This window comes from Nannospalax galili, unplaced genomic scaffold (assembly GCF_000622305.1).
Source record: "Nannospalax galili isolate Female #2095 unplaced genomic scaffold, S.galili_v1.0 scaffold50, whole genome shotgun sequence".
NCBI lineage: Eukaryota > Metazoa > Chordata > Mammalia > Rodentia > Spalacidae > Nannospalax > Nannospalax galili.
The window spans coordinates 2060441-2076500 of record NW_008328749.1 but is presented as its reverse complement, the minus strand read 5'-3'; the positions used below and the strand labels follow the sequence as shown (position 1 = coordinate 2076500).

Here is a 16060-nt window from a genome sequence, read left to right as displayed (position 1 = left end):
AAAGTGTGCATATTTTAATCCCAAGCAAATTCTTATACTACTGTGCACTAGCCCAAGCAAATTCTTATACAAGATGAGAAAAATAAAGAGAAGAGGCTTTAATTTCAGATAAAATAAATTTCACAATGCTCCACAGTCTATATGAATTGCTACAAGTGCTGAGAGAGAGAGAATCAGCTTTCTCCAGGGATGAGCCCCCAGATAGGTTATCCAATCCCAAGTGGTCAGCCTTAAACACATGTACATATGAGCACCACTAAATGGACTCAGTACGCTAGATAGATAGATAGATAGATAGATGATAGATAGATAGATAGATAGATAGATAGATAGATGATAGATAGATGATAGATAGATGATAGATACATAGATACATAGATAGACAGATGATAGATGATAGATAATAGACAGATGATATATATATATACATATATATATAGAGAGAGAGGAGATAATTGGGTTAGGAAACATGGGAAGGGTTGAAAATGGGAGACAAAAAGGTGGAAAGTATGTAAATATAGTAATCAATTATGAACTGCTCAAAAATTAAAAGGAAATTTAAGCAAAGAAAAGGAAACTTTTTAGATCTCAGTTCTAAACTTCAGGGTAGAGTCCTTCATTTGCTGCTCATAGTGCATGTCAAATTTCTCATTCAGGGCTACTGTGAAGTGATTCTTCCAGTCTCCTGTAATTCCTGTAATAAAGCAGTTAAAAAATCATAAGCATCATTTCTTCCAGTCAGAATCAAATGATTTTTCTATCTTGCATCATTTTAATTAATATATGAAACTCTCTTGCAACCTTCAATTTTGCCAATAAAATACATAAGTATTACATTATTTGATCTTAAATAAGTAAGTTTGTCTTGATGGTTTCAAAAAAAGCAAATTTCATTCATTGATTTTTACTTTCTTTTCTGTGCTATCGTACTTAATTTTTCTTATGTAATTTTCCCTCATATTTTGGGGCTTTATGATGAGACCCACGCACACCTGCTCCCAAATTCTTAAATACTGTCTTTGTGCTGATAACACTCTCAAATCCAGATACCTAACATTGCCACCTGAATGTTTTACAAACACCTCAAATGCAAGTAGTTGAAAATTAGTTGTTTTTTTTCCTCATCGAGTTCTGTTCTCTCTGTGTACAGCAATTTCTTCTAACAAAGATTCCTATTCTCTCTTTGTATTTGTTGGTTCCTTCATCACTGCTGGAGTAGTGACCTAGGATTTCCTGCTTGGAATATTATAATAGTGTGACAGGAGCCTTCCTGTGCTCTCTCATCATGTAAGATAGCCTCATTTTTCACAGGGTAGTCACTTAGCTACTAAGTTATTCAGGAGTTCGCTTACACCCAACTCGAAGAACTCCAAGCATTTTCACTAAATAACTTAAAAAGCATTCCACTAAATAGCTCAAAAAGCATTTCCACTAAATAGCTAAAATAACTCAAAAAGCAGAAAACAGAAAAGTGCCCTAAAATGCAGGTGTGGTCTGAAGATACAGCAGCTGGCGGCCCTCTGAAAGCATGGTGATTTTTAACAATTATATGAATGGAAACATTTGGAGATGGAGGATGATCTGAAGAGCAGCTCAAATACGGTATGAATATTGGCTTATCCAACAGCAAAGTTGTTCATGCTGTTTATTCAAGCCTTTCTCTGACAATTTGGTCAAACATCGGCTTTCCAGTACTCTGTACCAATACTACTGTAAGGGGATGACCCAGAATTTCAAATTTCCTCTATGCCTTCAGGTTATAAATTGAATATATTTCAGCAGGTCATGCTTCTTTGGGAATAAATTTTCATCTCACTGTGTTTTAGCATTATCACAAATAGAACTACTATGTTTGAATTCCTTCCTTAGCCACTTAGTCTTCAAAGTTTCTGTCAATTGTGCAAGGAAAATCTGACTGACTTTTCAAAGCTGGTTTCTTATCTCAAAATGAGATAAGAGCTCCATTTTTCTGGTTAGAATTTATTAAAGAGATAATATGTATAAAGTATATAGAATAGAACAGAGACACAAAGGCTCAGTTAATCACAGCTATTAAAATGTGGTGTCACTGCTGGTGCTGAAAGGTTATGCTTAACCTAATACACTGCAAAAACTGAACTAAGAGGCAAGCAATAGCAATTCAATGGTAGTAGTAACAGTTCAGCAGCATAAGAAATTGTGCTTGATTCCTATGCACAAACTGATAACACATTAAGGATAAAAGATTCAAGATAAAAGATTCCTAAAGTAAACACATACTGGGCTTGTAGCCTGAATAACCCTCACTAGATTCTTGCCTAAGTCAGGACAACTTTCAACAGCAAATCACGTCTTTCTCACCTTTTCTCATGAAAGATGATACTTTATGGCTCATGATTTCCTCTGGCAATGTTGTGTAATTGGTAGATGGATTGTTCTTCATCTCCTGGAATGAAGTATGTTGTATAATCTTGTTCACAAGCTCCTCTGATGGTTTCCTTTCCAGAAACTCTATCAATTTTATCACTTCTTTTCTGATATCCTAGAGGGAAACAAAATGCTGTGACAACTAAGTGGCTAAAATGGATAAATAGATATTTAGTATGAAAGAGGAAATTCTTTCTTTTCTAATGTAGTCATATTGGAATTGAATTTCTAGAGAAGAAAATAACACATTCTAAGCACAATTTTTCTTCATCCAAAAGTAGATATAAAAGAAACTTCAAAAACTGCTTGAAGATATAAATGAAATGATTTCTGTAATATATATTGCTTGCACTTATTTTGAAAATTATTAATTTTTGCATGTGTATATGTCTGTTGTGTATGTTCACATGAGTGCATGCACATGTGTGAAAGCCCATCTGCTCTTGTGTGCTTATGGAAGCCACAGGTTTGAAGTCTGTTGTCTTCCTCTATCACTCTCCATATTGTTTACTGAAGCAGAGTCTCCGGCTGAACCCTGAGCTCCTTATACTGCCAGCTTTCCCTTAGCATCTTCCATCTCCAGAGCTCCTGGATATAGGCAGCTGGCCACGACTACCTAGTTTCTATGTGAGTGCTTGTCTTCAAGCTTTCATAGCTAGACTTTATCCACTGACCCATTTCCCTAGACAGTTTTTAATACTTTATGTCATTTTGAGACAGATCTTGCTGTTTATCTCAGGCATTGCTTGCTCTACTGAGCACTTACCCACCTCACAAGTGTTGGAGTTAGAGGAAAGAGCAGATACTACATTTTCATGTGTGGAATAGGCACAACAAATTTCATATAGGAAAGAAAGAGTCTCAGACTACAGTGCTCTAAGAAAATTATTTGCTGATCATTATTAAGAATAATAGTGCTATTTTGATTCTTGTTTCATGAAATAAAGGGTATTTTTAAAATTTTATTCAGAAATTTTTTTGAAGTTTTGTAATTTTTCATAAATATAATTTGATGTGTTTATATCTACTCCCTCATCCGTACCTCCTCTTAGTTTCCCCACCCAATTTACAGAGAGAGAGAAAAAAAAATTTTGACTTGGGCTTAAAATGTATTCATGAAATACATGAAAAATTAATACTAGATTAAAATTTGTCAATTATTCTAGATTATTCAGTTCTTTCTCTTTTAAATTTATTGCTAGTGGTTGCTATCACATATTTCAAGGGATATTGTTGTATCCAGAGAGCTAAAAACACCTCAAAAAGTACTAAATTTTTTACATCTGCAGTTTCTTACCTCTATCATGTCTTCATAGAAAATAAACAGCACACGTGGATTCTTACTCTTTTCCCACCAAGATTTCACATGATCATACCAGGAGCCATAGGGAACTGAAATTAGGGGAAATAAATGCAAAAACACAATGTCATCATTTTAGAATTTTAAATAAACATTCAAGGAAAATAATAACAAAATCATAGATAATAATGGAATGAACACTAAGAGACGATTAAGAAGAGTAACATGCCGCAAGGTAAAATTGTTAAGTAATCCTGTAGAGACTTGCTTTAAGTTTCATAATTATGACATTTTGTGGTGTGGAGGAAATGTGAAAAACTTGTTAACTCAAATCAGAGCAATGAGAGCATTTTTTCTGAACTCCCTCCCCCATGTGTGCATGTGTGTCATATTAATAAGATCCGAATTAGTGGAGCAGTCATGCAAAATTATTTTTCTCGGTTCTTCAGTTTGAATCTTAACAATCTTGAGGCATCTATTTTATTCTCCATACTTTGAAATGTTTTTTCTGCAAGCAACATAGATTTTACATACATTGTACTATATTATCTTCTATAGATATAAAATATTCCTATTTTTCCTTTCAACTATTCCTATACCATTCACATGACCTTATTTAGTGAACACTGAGCTATTCTATTTCCTTTAATATTCAGATATAAATACTAATTGCTCTAGTCTTAGTTTTGATCTAAAGTTAAAGTTCCATAAAGTCTGATCAAGTACCTCTTTATTGTTCAGTGATAACAAATTATTTTTTCATCTGTCTACTAGGTGGAATAAGAAAGAGGTTTCAGGTACTCAGACTGCTTTTGAGTGCCTCTGTATGGCTTTAACACCTGGTATTTCACTTGGAATCCATGGACCTCTTTTAATACCCACAGCCCCTCTTTGATCAATGGAGCTCAAACATGTTATGAAACAATTTGAAGATATGAAGGTACCCACCAGAGAACTGAACACTGACCCAATTTTAGAGAGGAAAACTGCCATCCCCAACCCTCAGAATCAGGCCTATACATTTCTTTGCAGTACTGTAGTGAAGCATCTAGATTCTGCAATTTTCCACCCTTCTCACAAACAAAACTTTCCTTTTCTCTAAGCCTCAGCCATTTCAGATTTGTGTTTTAACTAAATGAAGAAATACTACACCCTTTCAAAATACTATATTGTATTTCTGTTTATATTTATTCATTTAATAGTCCATTACACAGAAATAACATTTGTTTTGATTTTCTGGAAAGAATCTAATGAATATAACATGTTCTTACCTTGTCCTTGCATAAACTTTTCCACAAATTCTGAAAAGGATCCAGGCTTTGGGTAAGAGGGTATCATTAGAAAAAAGTAATAATAGGAAACCGCTACATCCTTGGCATTGCGACAAAGATAGATCATCTAAGAGGATGAAATCATGTGTTAAAGCAATTAATGGATTTTCAGCCATGATGTCATCAAGGTTTAAACATTCATGTTTCAACAACTACCATAATATACAATTATTGTAGAAAACAGATAAAATGTAAAATTGTACAGAAAAAAACACTCCTTTTCTTTAATTTGAGACATAGTCTTGCTCTGTATCCCCATGTGGCTCAACCTTTCAAGTTCTGGGATACAGGTGTTCACCATCAAACCCAGCTAAGAAAATTCTTCAGGAAACAATTGCAGTATTGCTCCTAGCATCACTCAACATTTGTTCCTACTTTTATTTCTGTGACATTTTCACTGGCAAAAATTGAGAAATCAAATTGTTATTAACAATTTTTTAAATGTTATTGAATTTCTGTGACTTTCATACAATATAATTGATAGTATTTAGATCTCATCCCTACATGTCCTTCCCCTTACTGTCCCCCATCCAATTTAATGTTCTCTATCATGTGTATAATAAGAACTATATCGTGTAATTTGTGTCCCAAAAGGTCCTGTTTTATAAATAAGCATATGAAAGTTCAGTATAAATATAGTACTGAAAGCAAATCAATGCAAATGAATGAGTTGACAAATCATTCAGCCGAGAGTAGAGTTTTCTGTTACTTATATTATACCATAACTTCAGATGCTAAGGCAAAATGTCCCACAGTTTCCTTCTATTTAAGTCCATATCTCAAAATCCTGTTAATATTTTTCAGCTAGGCTCCCTGATTTTACCCCCTCATTCTTTAAGAAAATATTGGTCCCTCCCTGAATTCCTCTGATTGGCAGATCTGAGAAAACTGCAACCTCTCCAGTATGACCTTCTGAGTTTCAGTTTTACATGTAGGACACAGAGGTCTGTGAATTAGTCATTTGGAAGCTGTGGTTTAGTTGCTAATTCAAAACTATAAAATTCTAACAACTTTGCAAAGGGCCAATTTCTTGAGCTCAAATTTTCTCTCTGATAAATAATTTGGACCAAGCATCTAGTTTCCTCTAGGTCTGATAATCAATGCTGTAAGGCAAAGGTTACAAATGTACAATGTAGCTCTTCATGTTTTTCCCTTAGACTTCCCAGTCCTTTATCAGTGTCATCAACGGGTTTGTCTTCTTGTATTTACTTTACACAAGTAAGAAGATAAGATTAGGTGCCCTAACTTATTTCTTCATTTGTGAACAATTTTAAGGGAACATTCCTCCTTATTCTTTGAAGAAAAATTCTAATGTTTAAGGGTTTTTTGAAAGAACTCCAAAACAGAATAAAAATAGACTTGTTTTGTTTCAACGCCATCACTAATCATATAAAATTTTCCCAAAATTATTTCTCCCTAATTCTTTTCAGTCACTAACTGAATGCAGTTTATACCATTATATTCACAAATTTACTTCTGAAATTTTACCCTTTGCTACACCCTCTCCCATTATTATAATAATTCCATTATTCCCTGGTTCTAGAATGTTCTCTGCATCTCAAAATGCAGTTCATATTTCACAGATTGACTTAGGGTCCTCAATGAGGGTTGCTCTCCTCCTCCTCTTCTTAGAGACTGTAATTTCTTTTCTATCACTCCTACTAATTAGCAAATATTGTTCAATATCCTACACTTTTCACTGCACCTGCTCTTTGATACCCTCAAAGAGCATCTTGCTCTTTCCTGAAGATACAACTTTTCAAGTAACTCTCACTAGAGTTGATAGTATATGTACAATTATTTGTATTTCATAGTCTGTCGTAAATTTCTACACATGAAAGAGTAGTACTTACAAGTTCATACCTCTTCCTCTGATTTTTTTTCTCAATTTCTGTTCATTCATTTTCTTGAAGTGAAAATTTGAATACCTGTATCCCAAATCACTTTCCACTGCAAATTCTTTTAAACTTCTATGCGTTTTTGTTTGTTTTCATGGAATCTTAGTTATGCTGAATCATTTACCACTGTCATTATGTATTTACTAAACCTGGTACTCCCTTTTAACTTTGTCAGCTAGGAAGCAGCATTTCAAACTTGAACCATAACCACATCCCATGGTAAACTTTTGTAGCTTACCCTATCTGTGGTACTGTGTTACTAACAAATGAAATACATATGGCAGTCACTCTACCTTGGTAATTGACTAGTATATGGTACTTGTCCGGTAAATTATTCTGACTCATTCACATGCCTCATAATATTTTGTTAATGGAGAATATACAATACAATAAAGCTTAAAAATAGCTGGTATTCATACAGTGTTTGAATACTTTAAGCCTGAGGCCAAGCAAGTTTCAAGCATAATTTCTTTTAGCTGTATTAAGAAGATGCTACATTATCCATCTTTTCCACACAAACTGAGGCTTAGAGAATTTAGTTTTTTCAGAATCATCCTTAAAACAAAGCTATAATTATAATCTAGACAGGTTATACTAAAACTAATTCATATTTGTTAAAAATTATTAACTATTAGGGGCTGAAGAGATGGTTGGTTCAGTATTTAAGAGCACTGACAGCTCTTGCAGAGGATCCAGGTTCGATTCGCAGCATCTGCAAGGCAGCAACCAGCTGTCCAGTTCCAGGGGCATCTAATACCCTGTTCTGATTTCTGTGGGCATTGCATGACACAGGCGCACTCGCACACATGTAGGCAATACACCCATACACATAAAATAAAAATAATAAATAGAATATTTTTAAATTATTAAATGAAAACCATAATCAACTATATATAATGTACCTTTTAGGTACGTTTGGTTTCATCATAATAAACTTGTTTTTAAAGTTTAGTGTTTAGTGCAATTCTAAGAAAATCTAACTCTGGTTACCTTGCAATTCTTTTCCCAAAAAGATGCTGGAAGCAGCTTACTTGGTAGATGAGTTTTCACTATTCTGGGAGATTCCATTTCTTTTAATTGCCTTACACCTGGTATAAAAATATAAAAATTAGATACTTTTGAAAAATATTTATGTAAGTATTTCAAAAGAGGTAACCGTAAGGTTCTAGACTGCCTTCATAATAATGACATAATCTTATCATCAAATAAATGAAATTACAGACAAAAATTAAGACTGAAAATATTTCATCAGTTGAACTAAATTCATACTTTCACAAGCAAAACTTTCATGAGTATGCTTTTGAATATATCCCTTAATGGATAATTAAGGATAACTTAATGGATAGTTTCTCGAAATTTAAAATATTCTCAACTCCAAAAGACTGAGAAATAAACCTAACATATTAATAAACTCCTCAGAACACCTAGTCCAGACTCATCCCATACCATTAAACTAGTCCAGATTTAAATCTACAGTTTTGCCTATGTAGAAGTCATAACACCAATTTCCCCTCTTGCTTAAAATCCCTGGTTTTATTTCATTATCTACAGCTATACCTTAAAATATATGCATACAGCTTTAAAATATTAACTTAAGGGGCTGGGGAGATGGCTCAGAGGTTAAGAATACTGGGTGTTCTTGCAGAAGCCCCGGGTTCAAATCCCAGCACCCACATGGCAACTAACAACTGTCCATAACTCCAGTCCCAGGGGATCCAACAACCTCTTCTGTCCTCCATGGGCATTGTACGAGACAGGTGCACTTACCTACATGCAGGCAATACACTCATACACATAAAAATAATAAAAAAAATATTTTTTAGAATTAAATTAAATTACCATTCATCATATGATGAGTTTTGCATTCCAGGTAAGGTATTCGATTAAAAATTGCATCTTCTTTGCATTTTGCCACATCACCCTCTTTATAAATCATATACACAATTTCACTAGCCCATGTTGTGCCTGTGAAAATTTAACACATCTGAAACTCCAATGATCATGCATGGGTGATAACAATATTATTTGAATAGTGTTCTAATATTCATCATTCTCAAACAATGTTTTCTTGAATATTTACACTTACATCACTGAAAATAATTTCAATAGTTCTATCGAGTTATGAATAATGCCTAATTAATGTACCTGGATTTCCCCATGTTGAATTGTGACATGAAAACTGATAACACTTTTGATTTCGATTTTTAAAATAAGAAGTTAGGAGACTTGAGTAAAAGGTGACACAAGTGATGCAAGCAAGCATGCCTTCCAGCTACACTCTCTACTATAGTTCTTGCGCCTCAGCTATGCACTAGTTCAAGGACTATAGAAAAGTGTAAATGACATTTATAACCTCTGGTGGTCCTCATAAAAGTAAAAAAAAATCAATAATAGCAAAATAAACTCTTTACTGAATAAATTGCAATGCAGACAGGAACAGAGTTCAAAGAAATACAGAGAAAGTAGTGGCCAGTGTGTGGCTGCTTTGCTACTGTTGCTGAGATGTCTATCAAAAAAGTGCCCATATAAAGACAAGGGAATTGAGCTCAGGCTTAACGAACTGTTAGCATGAATTTATCATTTGAGATAGAAAGAGCTCTACCATGTAGATGTGTGAGATCCATTCTTTCACTTCTGTGTGGGACTCAAAGCATTACATAGTGGTGAGCAAAAGAATTAGGTACAGAATACATAGCCTAAAATAAGAATTTGCTTGAAGAGATAAATACATTTTGTGAGGTTATAGATGTAAGTAGATGGCAGACCTAAAATACCTTGTCATTTATACTAAAGAATCTCAGTTTGTATCAAACTTATGGAAATGCATTAACATACATGTAGCAATAGGGCAATATTATCAATAAAAATCTTTAGAATAATTCTTCCTTTGACAGAATAAGGACAGTAGTGGTGCAAAGGAGGTGAGAGAGCCAGTAAGATGCTGACTGTGAGAGAGATATACCAAACTAAGTGGGCAAGCCCTTTGATGGATTGTAGTGTGGAAATGAACACAAGAATGAAACTGGACTAGCTCTGCACTTTCCTTTTCAGATACCTAAAAGTTGAATTGCCATTGAGCTGAGCCAAGAAGAGAAACAGAGGATTGATTTTAGGGACGAGTTCCCCAAAGCGTATTCATTCTCTCTCACATTTACATGTATATGCATGCATGTCCATGTGTTTGTACATATGTATATGTAGCTATAGATGTCTATGCATTTTATATATAAATATATAGTTGATGGTGTGTGTATGTGTCTGTTTGTTTTGAGGCAAATGTGTCCCAGGCCTGTCTCAAATTCATGATTCTCCTGCCTCAGCCTCTTCAGTGCTGGGATTGCAGGTCCACATGGCCATACCTAGCTGACATAATTATTTTTAATGCCAAATGCTAATAAGAAGACATAGAATGCTAGGTTGGACTATTCAAAGGTGTAATGTTAAGTCTCTAAATCTATTTGTAACAGTAGAATTAATCTCAGAAAATAAGAATTGCTTTAAAAGTGAGATTGTTAAAATATATGTAATAAAGAAGAGGTAGTTGGATGAGTTTTCAATTATCCATGAAGATATTTATTATCCATATACACAGCAATAAGATAAAGTAAACACAATAGTTTTAAATATTCATCATGCAATGCATAAAGATTGACTCAATTGTATTGAATGAATTATCAATTTCCATTTATCAAAGTACTGGCGAAGATATGGATTGTATTCTTAGAGAGTTTGAGACTGTGGAATAGAGCTATAATGTGTTACTTATTATTTTGGGACTAAATTTACTATAATTTTCTTATTTAATATAGAAATGAATGTGAAATATGTGAACAGTTTAATATTGATGTTTCATGATGGATTTACAATTTCTGTGTGAAAGCAACAAACTTTTCATAGCAAGGAGACTTACCAGATTTTGGATAAGTAACAATGAGAAGATCATCTGGCCTTGCAGAGAATGCTTCAACATCATCCCAATCTTTAGTGAACTGTCGATCCATTAGAACTCCATGGAAGTCTCCAAAGGTCTCATAATACTCAGGTTCAGAAGTCCCCATCCTGAAGTAGTACACTGAAAAAAGTTATGTTTTCCAGTCTGTATGAACCATGCAATGTTTTGACATTAGCAGTAACTAATAAAACCCCACTTAGATGTTTACTGATTCTTACTTGTTGTGTAGGAATAAAAGCATATACTAAATATATATGCAATATGTTCTTAGTCTTTAAAGGGTTTCTATTTCTATTAGGAATGAAAGCCTAATATAAATGTTTGCTATATTTAGTTACTAGACAGTGTTTCTGATTAACTAATATACACTAAGGATTTCTATACAAAATGAACAATGTATCTGTCAATGAACTGTCAGTGAACCTGGGTTTTCACTGTATTATTTGATTTTTTTCATTAGAAATTGCCATAGTATTTTGAAGATCCCACATAATTATATTCAGTACTTTCCAGGTATCTACAATACTGCAGTTTCATTTTAAAGGTCTTTAAACAACAAACCATGTACAAATATTTTTATAATAATTGATTTTTAAAAAGCTTTAAATGATTTACATTATCGGTTAGGCATAATACCAAGCAGAATTTATTCTCCCTCTATTTTAACATCTTAGTAATATATTAAATGAGTTTTATATTTTCAATTATTTAAAATATCACTGTTAATATCAATAACAAAGAGTACAACCTGTCTAGATGATCCCGTCAAAGAAGTGAAATGGTCTCGTTTAGCTCTCTTCAAATAGCAGCACAGATTTTAAGCTGTAGGAATAAAAAGGAGGGGGAGGGAGAGAGAGAGAGAGAGAGAGAGAGAGAGAGAGAGAGAGAGAATTGCTTGTACTGTTGGAATGCTTCTTGTGAGCTTTTTTTCTTACAGTCAGGGAGGAAGCAGAGATTATTTTGTATGTTTTAGCTCTGAGAGGCTAAGAATTAGGGCAGATATGTATACAAAGATTCAGTTGTATTTAGCCACAGGGTCATATTCGATCAAACAAAGATATAGACAGCCTTTGCTTCTGTCCTCCCCCCACCCCCTTTAGCCCATAATTAAATTCTAAATAACCAAATAGTATTCAGTGGTTTGGGGTAAAGGAGTGAGAAGTGATAAGGGAGATAAGAAGAGGCAGGAGCAAACGGGAACTAGTATAGGAGAAACTCTTTTACTCACTGATTATAACAAGGGTAGTGTTGATATTGCAAAGACTAATCTTAGAGGGGGCAGAGAAGACTGACAAAGAATCTGGAGTATGATTACCAACATGGGTCAGAAGACTAATAAAAGAACGCTTTGTAACACTTTCCTATATTCTAATAAGACAAAGGAAAAGTACAATCTATTTAAAGTCTTTGCCTATAACTCTGAAACAGCCTTGAATATAAAAGAACACACAACTAATAAAGAAGGAATATAAACATTACTCAACTTGGGATAATTATTTTAGAAACCTTGCTCCACTCTGTTCCAGATCACAAGTTGTATAATACACAATGTCCAAATAAAGGTCATTAATAGTGTTGCAGTTAAGCAGGAGAATGAACAAAGTAATGTCCCCAGGGTTTTAGAATTCATTAGCTCTTCATCTTTCTCTGTATCTGCTTTGGTTTACTAAAGGAAAATTTCACTTGCCTCTACCCATCCACCTCTATTTATATCTCCAAACCAGTTAGTTATAATCTTGGTTACCTCTTCCATCTTTTATTCATAATTATATTGTACTGTTTTGAGAGACTTTGCCTTACTCGTACATGCTTGGGTATCTCTCCAAATGATCTTCCAAATCTTACTTTCTTTTCACTAGAACTTGTTCCACTATGCTGTAAATGAGCTTCACTATTAAACCACACATAGTCTAAAAGGAGAAACATGCTCTGTTAGAACACCACTTTGTATCCTTTAGACTAGACATTGGCTAAGGACTCCCTTAATGAAAATGTCTGATTTCTTTTAAAAGTAGTTCAAGTAATCATAATCATTATAGCAGTAAGTTATATATGATCTTACCCACTGCAAATGCTGTACTTTCTGCAAGACTTGACTATTAAAAGAAAAGATGGCCTTGCAACTTCATTCCTATTCATGAGCAATGAATACAAAAGGAGTTACAAAAATGTTTGAATCAGTGATCTTTTCTCTTTTGTACATTTAATCATAAAAATATCTTAGTTCTGTTTTGTAAATATTTATCTTGGTTCTTAGAATTTGCAGATAACTTCTGTTATATTCCCAAACACTAAAAACAACTGCAGAACTCGTGTGTTTGTGTGAAAAACATGTTCTTAAGACCATGATGGTTTGTTATTTGTTGACAGGAGCTTTTACTTTTCCTTGTATAATATACATGTACTTTATCTGTTTAAGAATCCTAGAATTTGGGGTTGGAGAGGTGCCTCAGTGGTTAAGAATACTGGCTGTTCTTGAAGAAGACCCGGGTTCGAATCCCAGCGCCCAGATGGCAGCTAACAACTGTCTATAACTCCAGTTCCAGGGGATTTGATTGTCTTCCACAGGCATTGCATGATATGGGTGCACTTACCTACATACAGACAATACACGCATACACATAAAATAAAAATAATAAGTAAAATTTTAAAAAAGAATCCTAGAATTTTTTTGTAAATGACTTGATTTTCATATTGGTGGTATAAAACATTTTGCATTGCAACTAAATTTCTAAAGTTATTAACACAATTTATTATTTCAATAGTTTTAAGTTTACAAAAACTTGAACAGATAATACAGAGGTCTCACATATCCCCTACACAGTTACCCCTGCCATAAGTATGTTGCAATAATATGGTAAACTGTTATAAAGAACCAGTACTATACATTGCTATCAACTCATATTTGTAATTTACTTCAAATTTCACTCTATTGTGAAGAATATCATGAATAGTAAATATCTAACATCATATGTTCACCATTACAGAAGTTTCCATAGTAGGGTCAGTATTCTAAAAATTAAAATTAAAATTAAAAAACCCTTACACTCAGGGACTAGAGAGATGGCTCAGTGGTTCAGAGCACTGACTGCTCTTGCAGAGGATCTGGGTTCAGATCCAAACCACAGCAGCCCTCCCAGTCTCCAACAGGGCCTCATGGCCTTGCAAGCAAGCCCCCTGAGAAAAGGGAACCGGGTAAATGAGCGCCCTGGTCTTTGAAGTCAAGAGAAGCAGAGTCTTCTAAAAGGCAGTTTGCTTTGCCTTTGATCTCCAAAGACAAGATAAACAGATTTCACCTTTTAACCAGAGACCTCAGGGGCAGCTTCAGCACAGCAGTTTTCCCCTTATCTTAAAAGGACAAAAACACCTCCTGACCCAGATCCTGGCTGACAGAAGAGGGTGGGTTTTACAAGTCCCACTTTCCTGGCCCCCCAATTTTTTCTAAGAAACTTCCTGCCTTCTGTATCCCCTGAAGCCCCCCTATAAAGGCCCCAGCTCATAATCCGTGGGCTGAAATTTTCCCTTGCCAGAAGAGAACGTGAGAAATAAAACCCTATACAGCTGAGAGTTTTATCTGTGTCTTGGTGCTTTTGCCAACCCTATTCCTCCATCAGCTACTTTTACCTATCACTTGGTGGCTGACAACTGTCTATGACTCCAGTTACAAAGAATCCAATGTTCTCTTCTCACCTCTGCGGGCATTGCATGCACATAGTACACTCACATGCATGCAGGCAAAACACACATGCACGTTAAAAAGAAAAAGAAGAAAGAAAGAAAAAAAAAAACAACTTGTACTCAAATAATCATTTACTTGTTCTAAAATGTCTTTAAGTTGAATTCAATAGTGTGTAGGTTTTCCGGGATGTCGTTTCTCACTTAGTAATTCAATTTCTTCCTTGCCTTTCGGTGGCTTGATGACTCCTTTTTAGTGCTCAAAAATATCCTATGGGTATAGCAGTGTTTTGTCTCAACTGTTAAAATGCATCATGCTTACTTCCCATTTTTGGAACTGAAACAGCTGTAAACATTCATGTTCAAGTTTTTGTGGAGATAGTTTTCACTACTTTTAAGTAAATAGCTATGTGCAAGATTGCTACACAATGATACACTTTGTTACAAACTGCTAAATCACCTTTCCAAATAGCTGTACCATCATGATCAGCTACAAACAAAAGTTCTGGTTGATCTGCATCCTGGTCAGCATTTTGTATTGCCAATTGCTAGATGTTATCTGATGCTTATTAGGCTGTTTTTGTTTCTGTTTTGGTTTCCATCAGAGAAGTGCCAGAGGATTTAAGTTTCTCTGGTTTTATTGTCTTGATTTCTTCTGTTGTTTTTAGATTTTTCTAGAGAACTTCCACAGTCTTATGATTATTTCTGTCTTTTAATGATTTGTAAATAACTGTCACACTCAAATTTGATTCACAGTCCAATCCACTGACCCATTATGTGGGACAAGAGGACTTAAGGGCTCAATATAGGGACATTTCTCCTCTCCCAAGTCAAATACATTGCTCATAAAATCTTTTCCTTTAGGAGGTAGTTACTTGCTATAGTAAATCGTCTATGTTTATTTTTAAATGGTTAGTTTTCTTCCTTTCAGGATCTGAATTGAACAGCTATTTTTCTGTTTCTTCAATGTGATGAAGTGATTAGGCTTCTGGATATAAGCTGACAAAAACATGGATTAAAGTAGAACTTGCAGTCTAACCTGTGAGGTTAAGCAACTTCAGCCCTGTAACTGTTGTACTTTAAACTTGGGCTTTGGGCACATAGAGAATTTCTTGGTCTTCACATTTGTGTGGGAACGATTACCACCTAGGTTATCTTTCAGAGTTTTGTTAGATAATGTTAGAAACAAGTCAATGTCATTATACTTCTTAATTTTAAAAAGTGCTCAACAGTATTATAAAATGTCATTTCATCCCATTCTTCTTATAAATGGTTGTTAAGAATTTCCAGTGCAACTCAATAAAGATTTCATATGTGAATTATCACTACTCCTGTACTGTTAGTGGTTTTCCAATGTGAAGAAAAATAAATTTTAGAAGTCCCTAAAGCAATTTGGAAAATTGTTTGGAGAACTGCTATTCTTCTTGAACAACTATAGTACCAAATACTATGTGAATAAATGTTTTCCAGAGAGAAAGATCCAACAGAAATGTGGATG

The 16060-nt window shown here is 34.3% G+C and overlaps 1 protein-coding gene across 5 annotated transcripts; it reads right to left on the bottom strand.

The window, feature by feature from the left end:
- Positions 1–541: 541 nt before the first annotated feature.
- Positions 542–12178, bottom strand: LOC103731093 (estrogen sulfotransferase, testis isoform-like). Of its 5 annotated transcripts, none has more exons than XM_029561768.1 (9): positions 12116–12178; positions 11636–11709; positions 10846–11007; positions 8775–8900; positions 7926–8023; positions 4978–5104; positions 3704–3798; positions 2341–2521; positions 542–694 (listed from the first exon to the last, which is right to left on the bottom strand). In XM_029561768.1, the coding sequence occupies exons 3-9, from the start codon at positions 10991–10993 to the stop codon at positions 582–584; spliced, it is 888 nt and encodes a 295-aa protein (XP_029417628.1). In that variant the 5' UTR covers positions 10994–11007; positions 11636–11709; positions 12116–12178; the 3' UTR covers positions 542–581. The 5 variants fall into 5 exon arrangements, with proteins under 5 accessions (XP_029417628.1, XP_029417635.1, XP_029417623.1 ...); XM_029561775.1 differs by having other exon boundaries at positions 10846–10994; XM_029561763.1 differs by lacking the exon at positions 12116–12178 and having other exon boundaries at positions 11636–11855.
- Positions 12179–16060: the final 3882 nt, after the last annotated feature.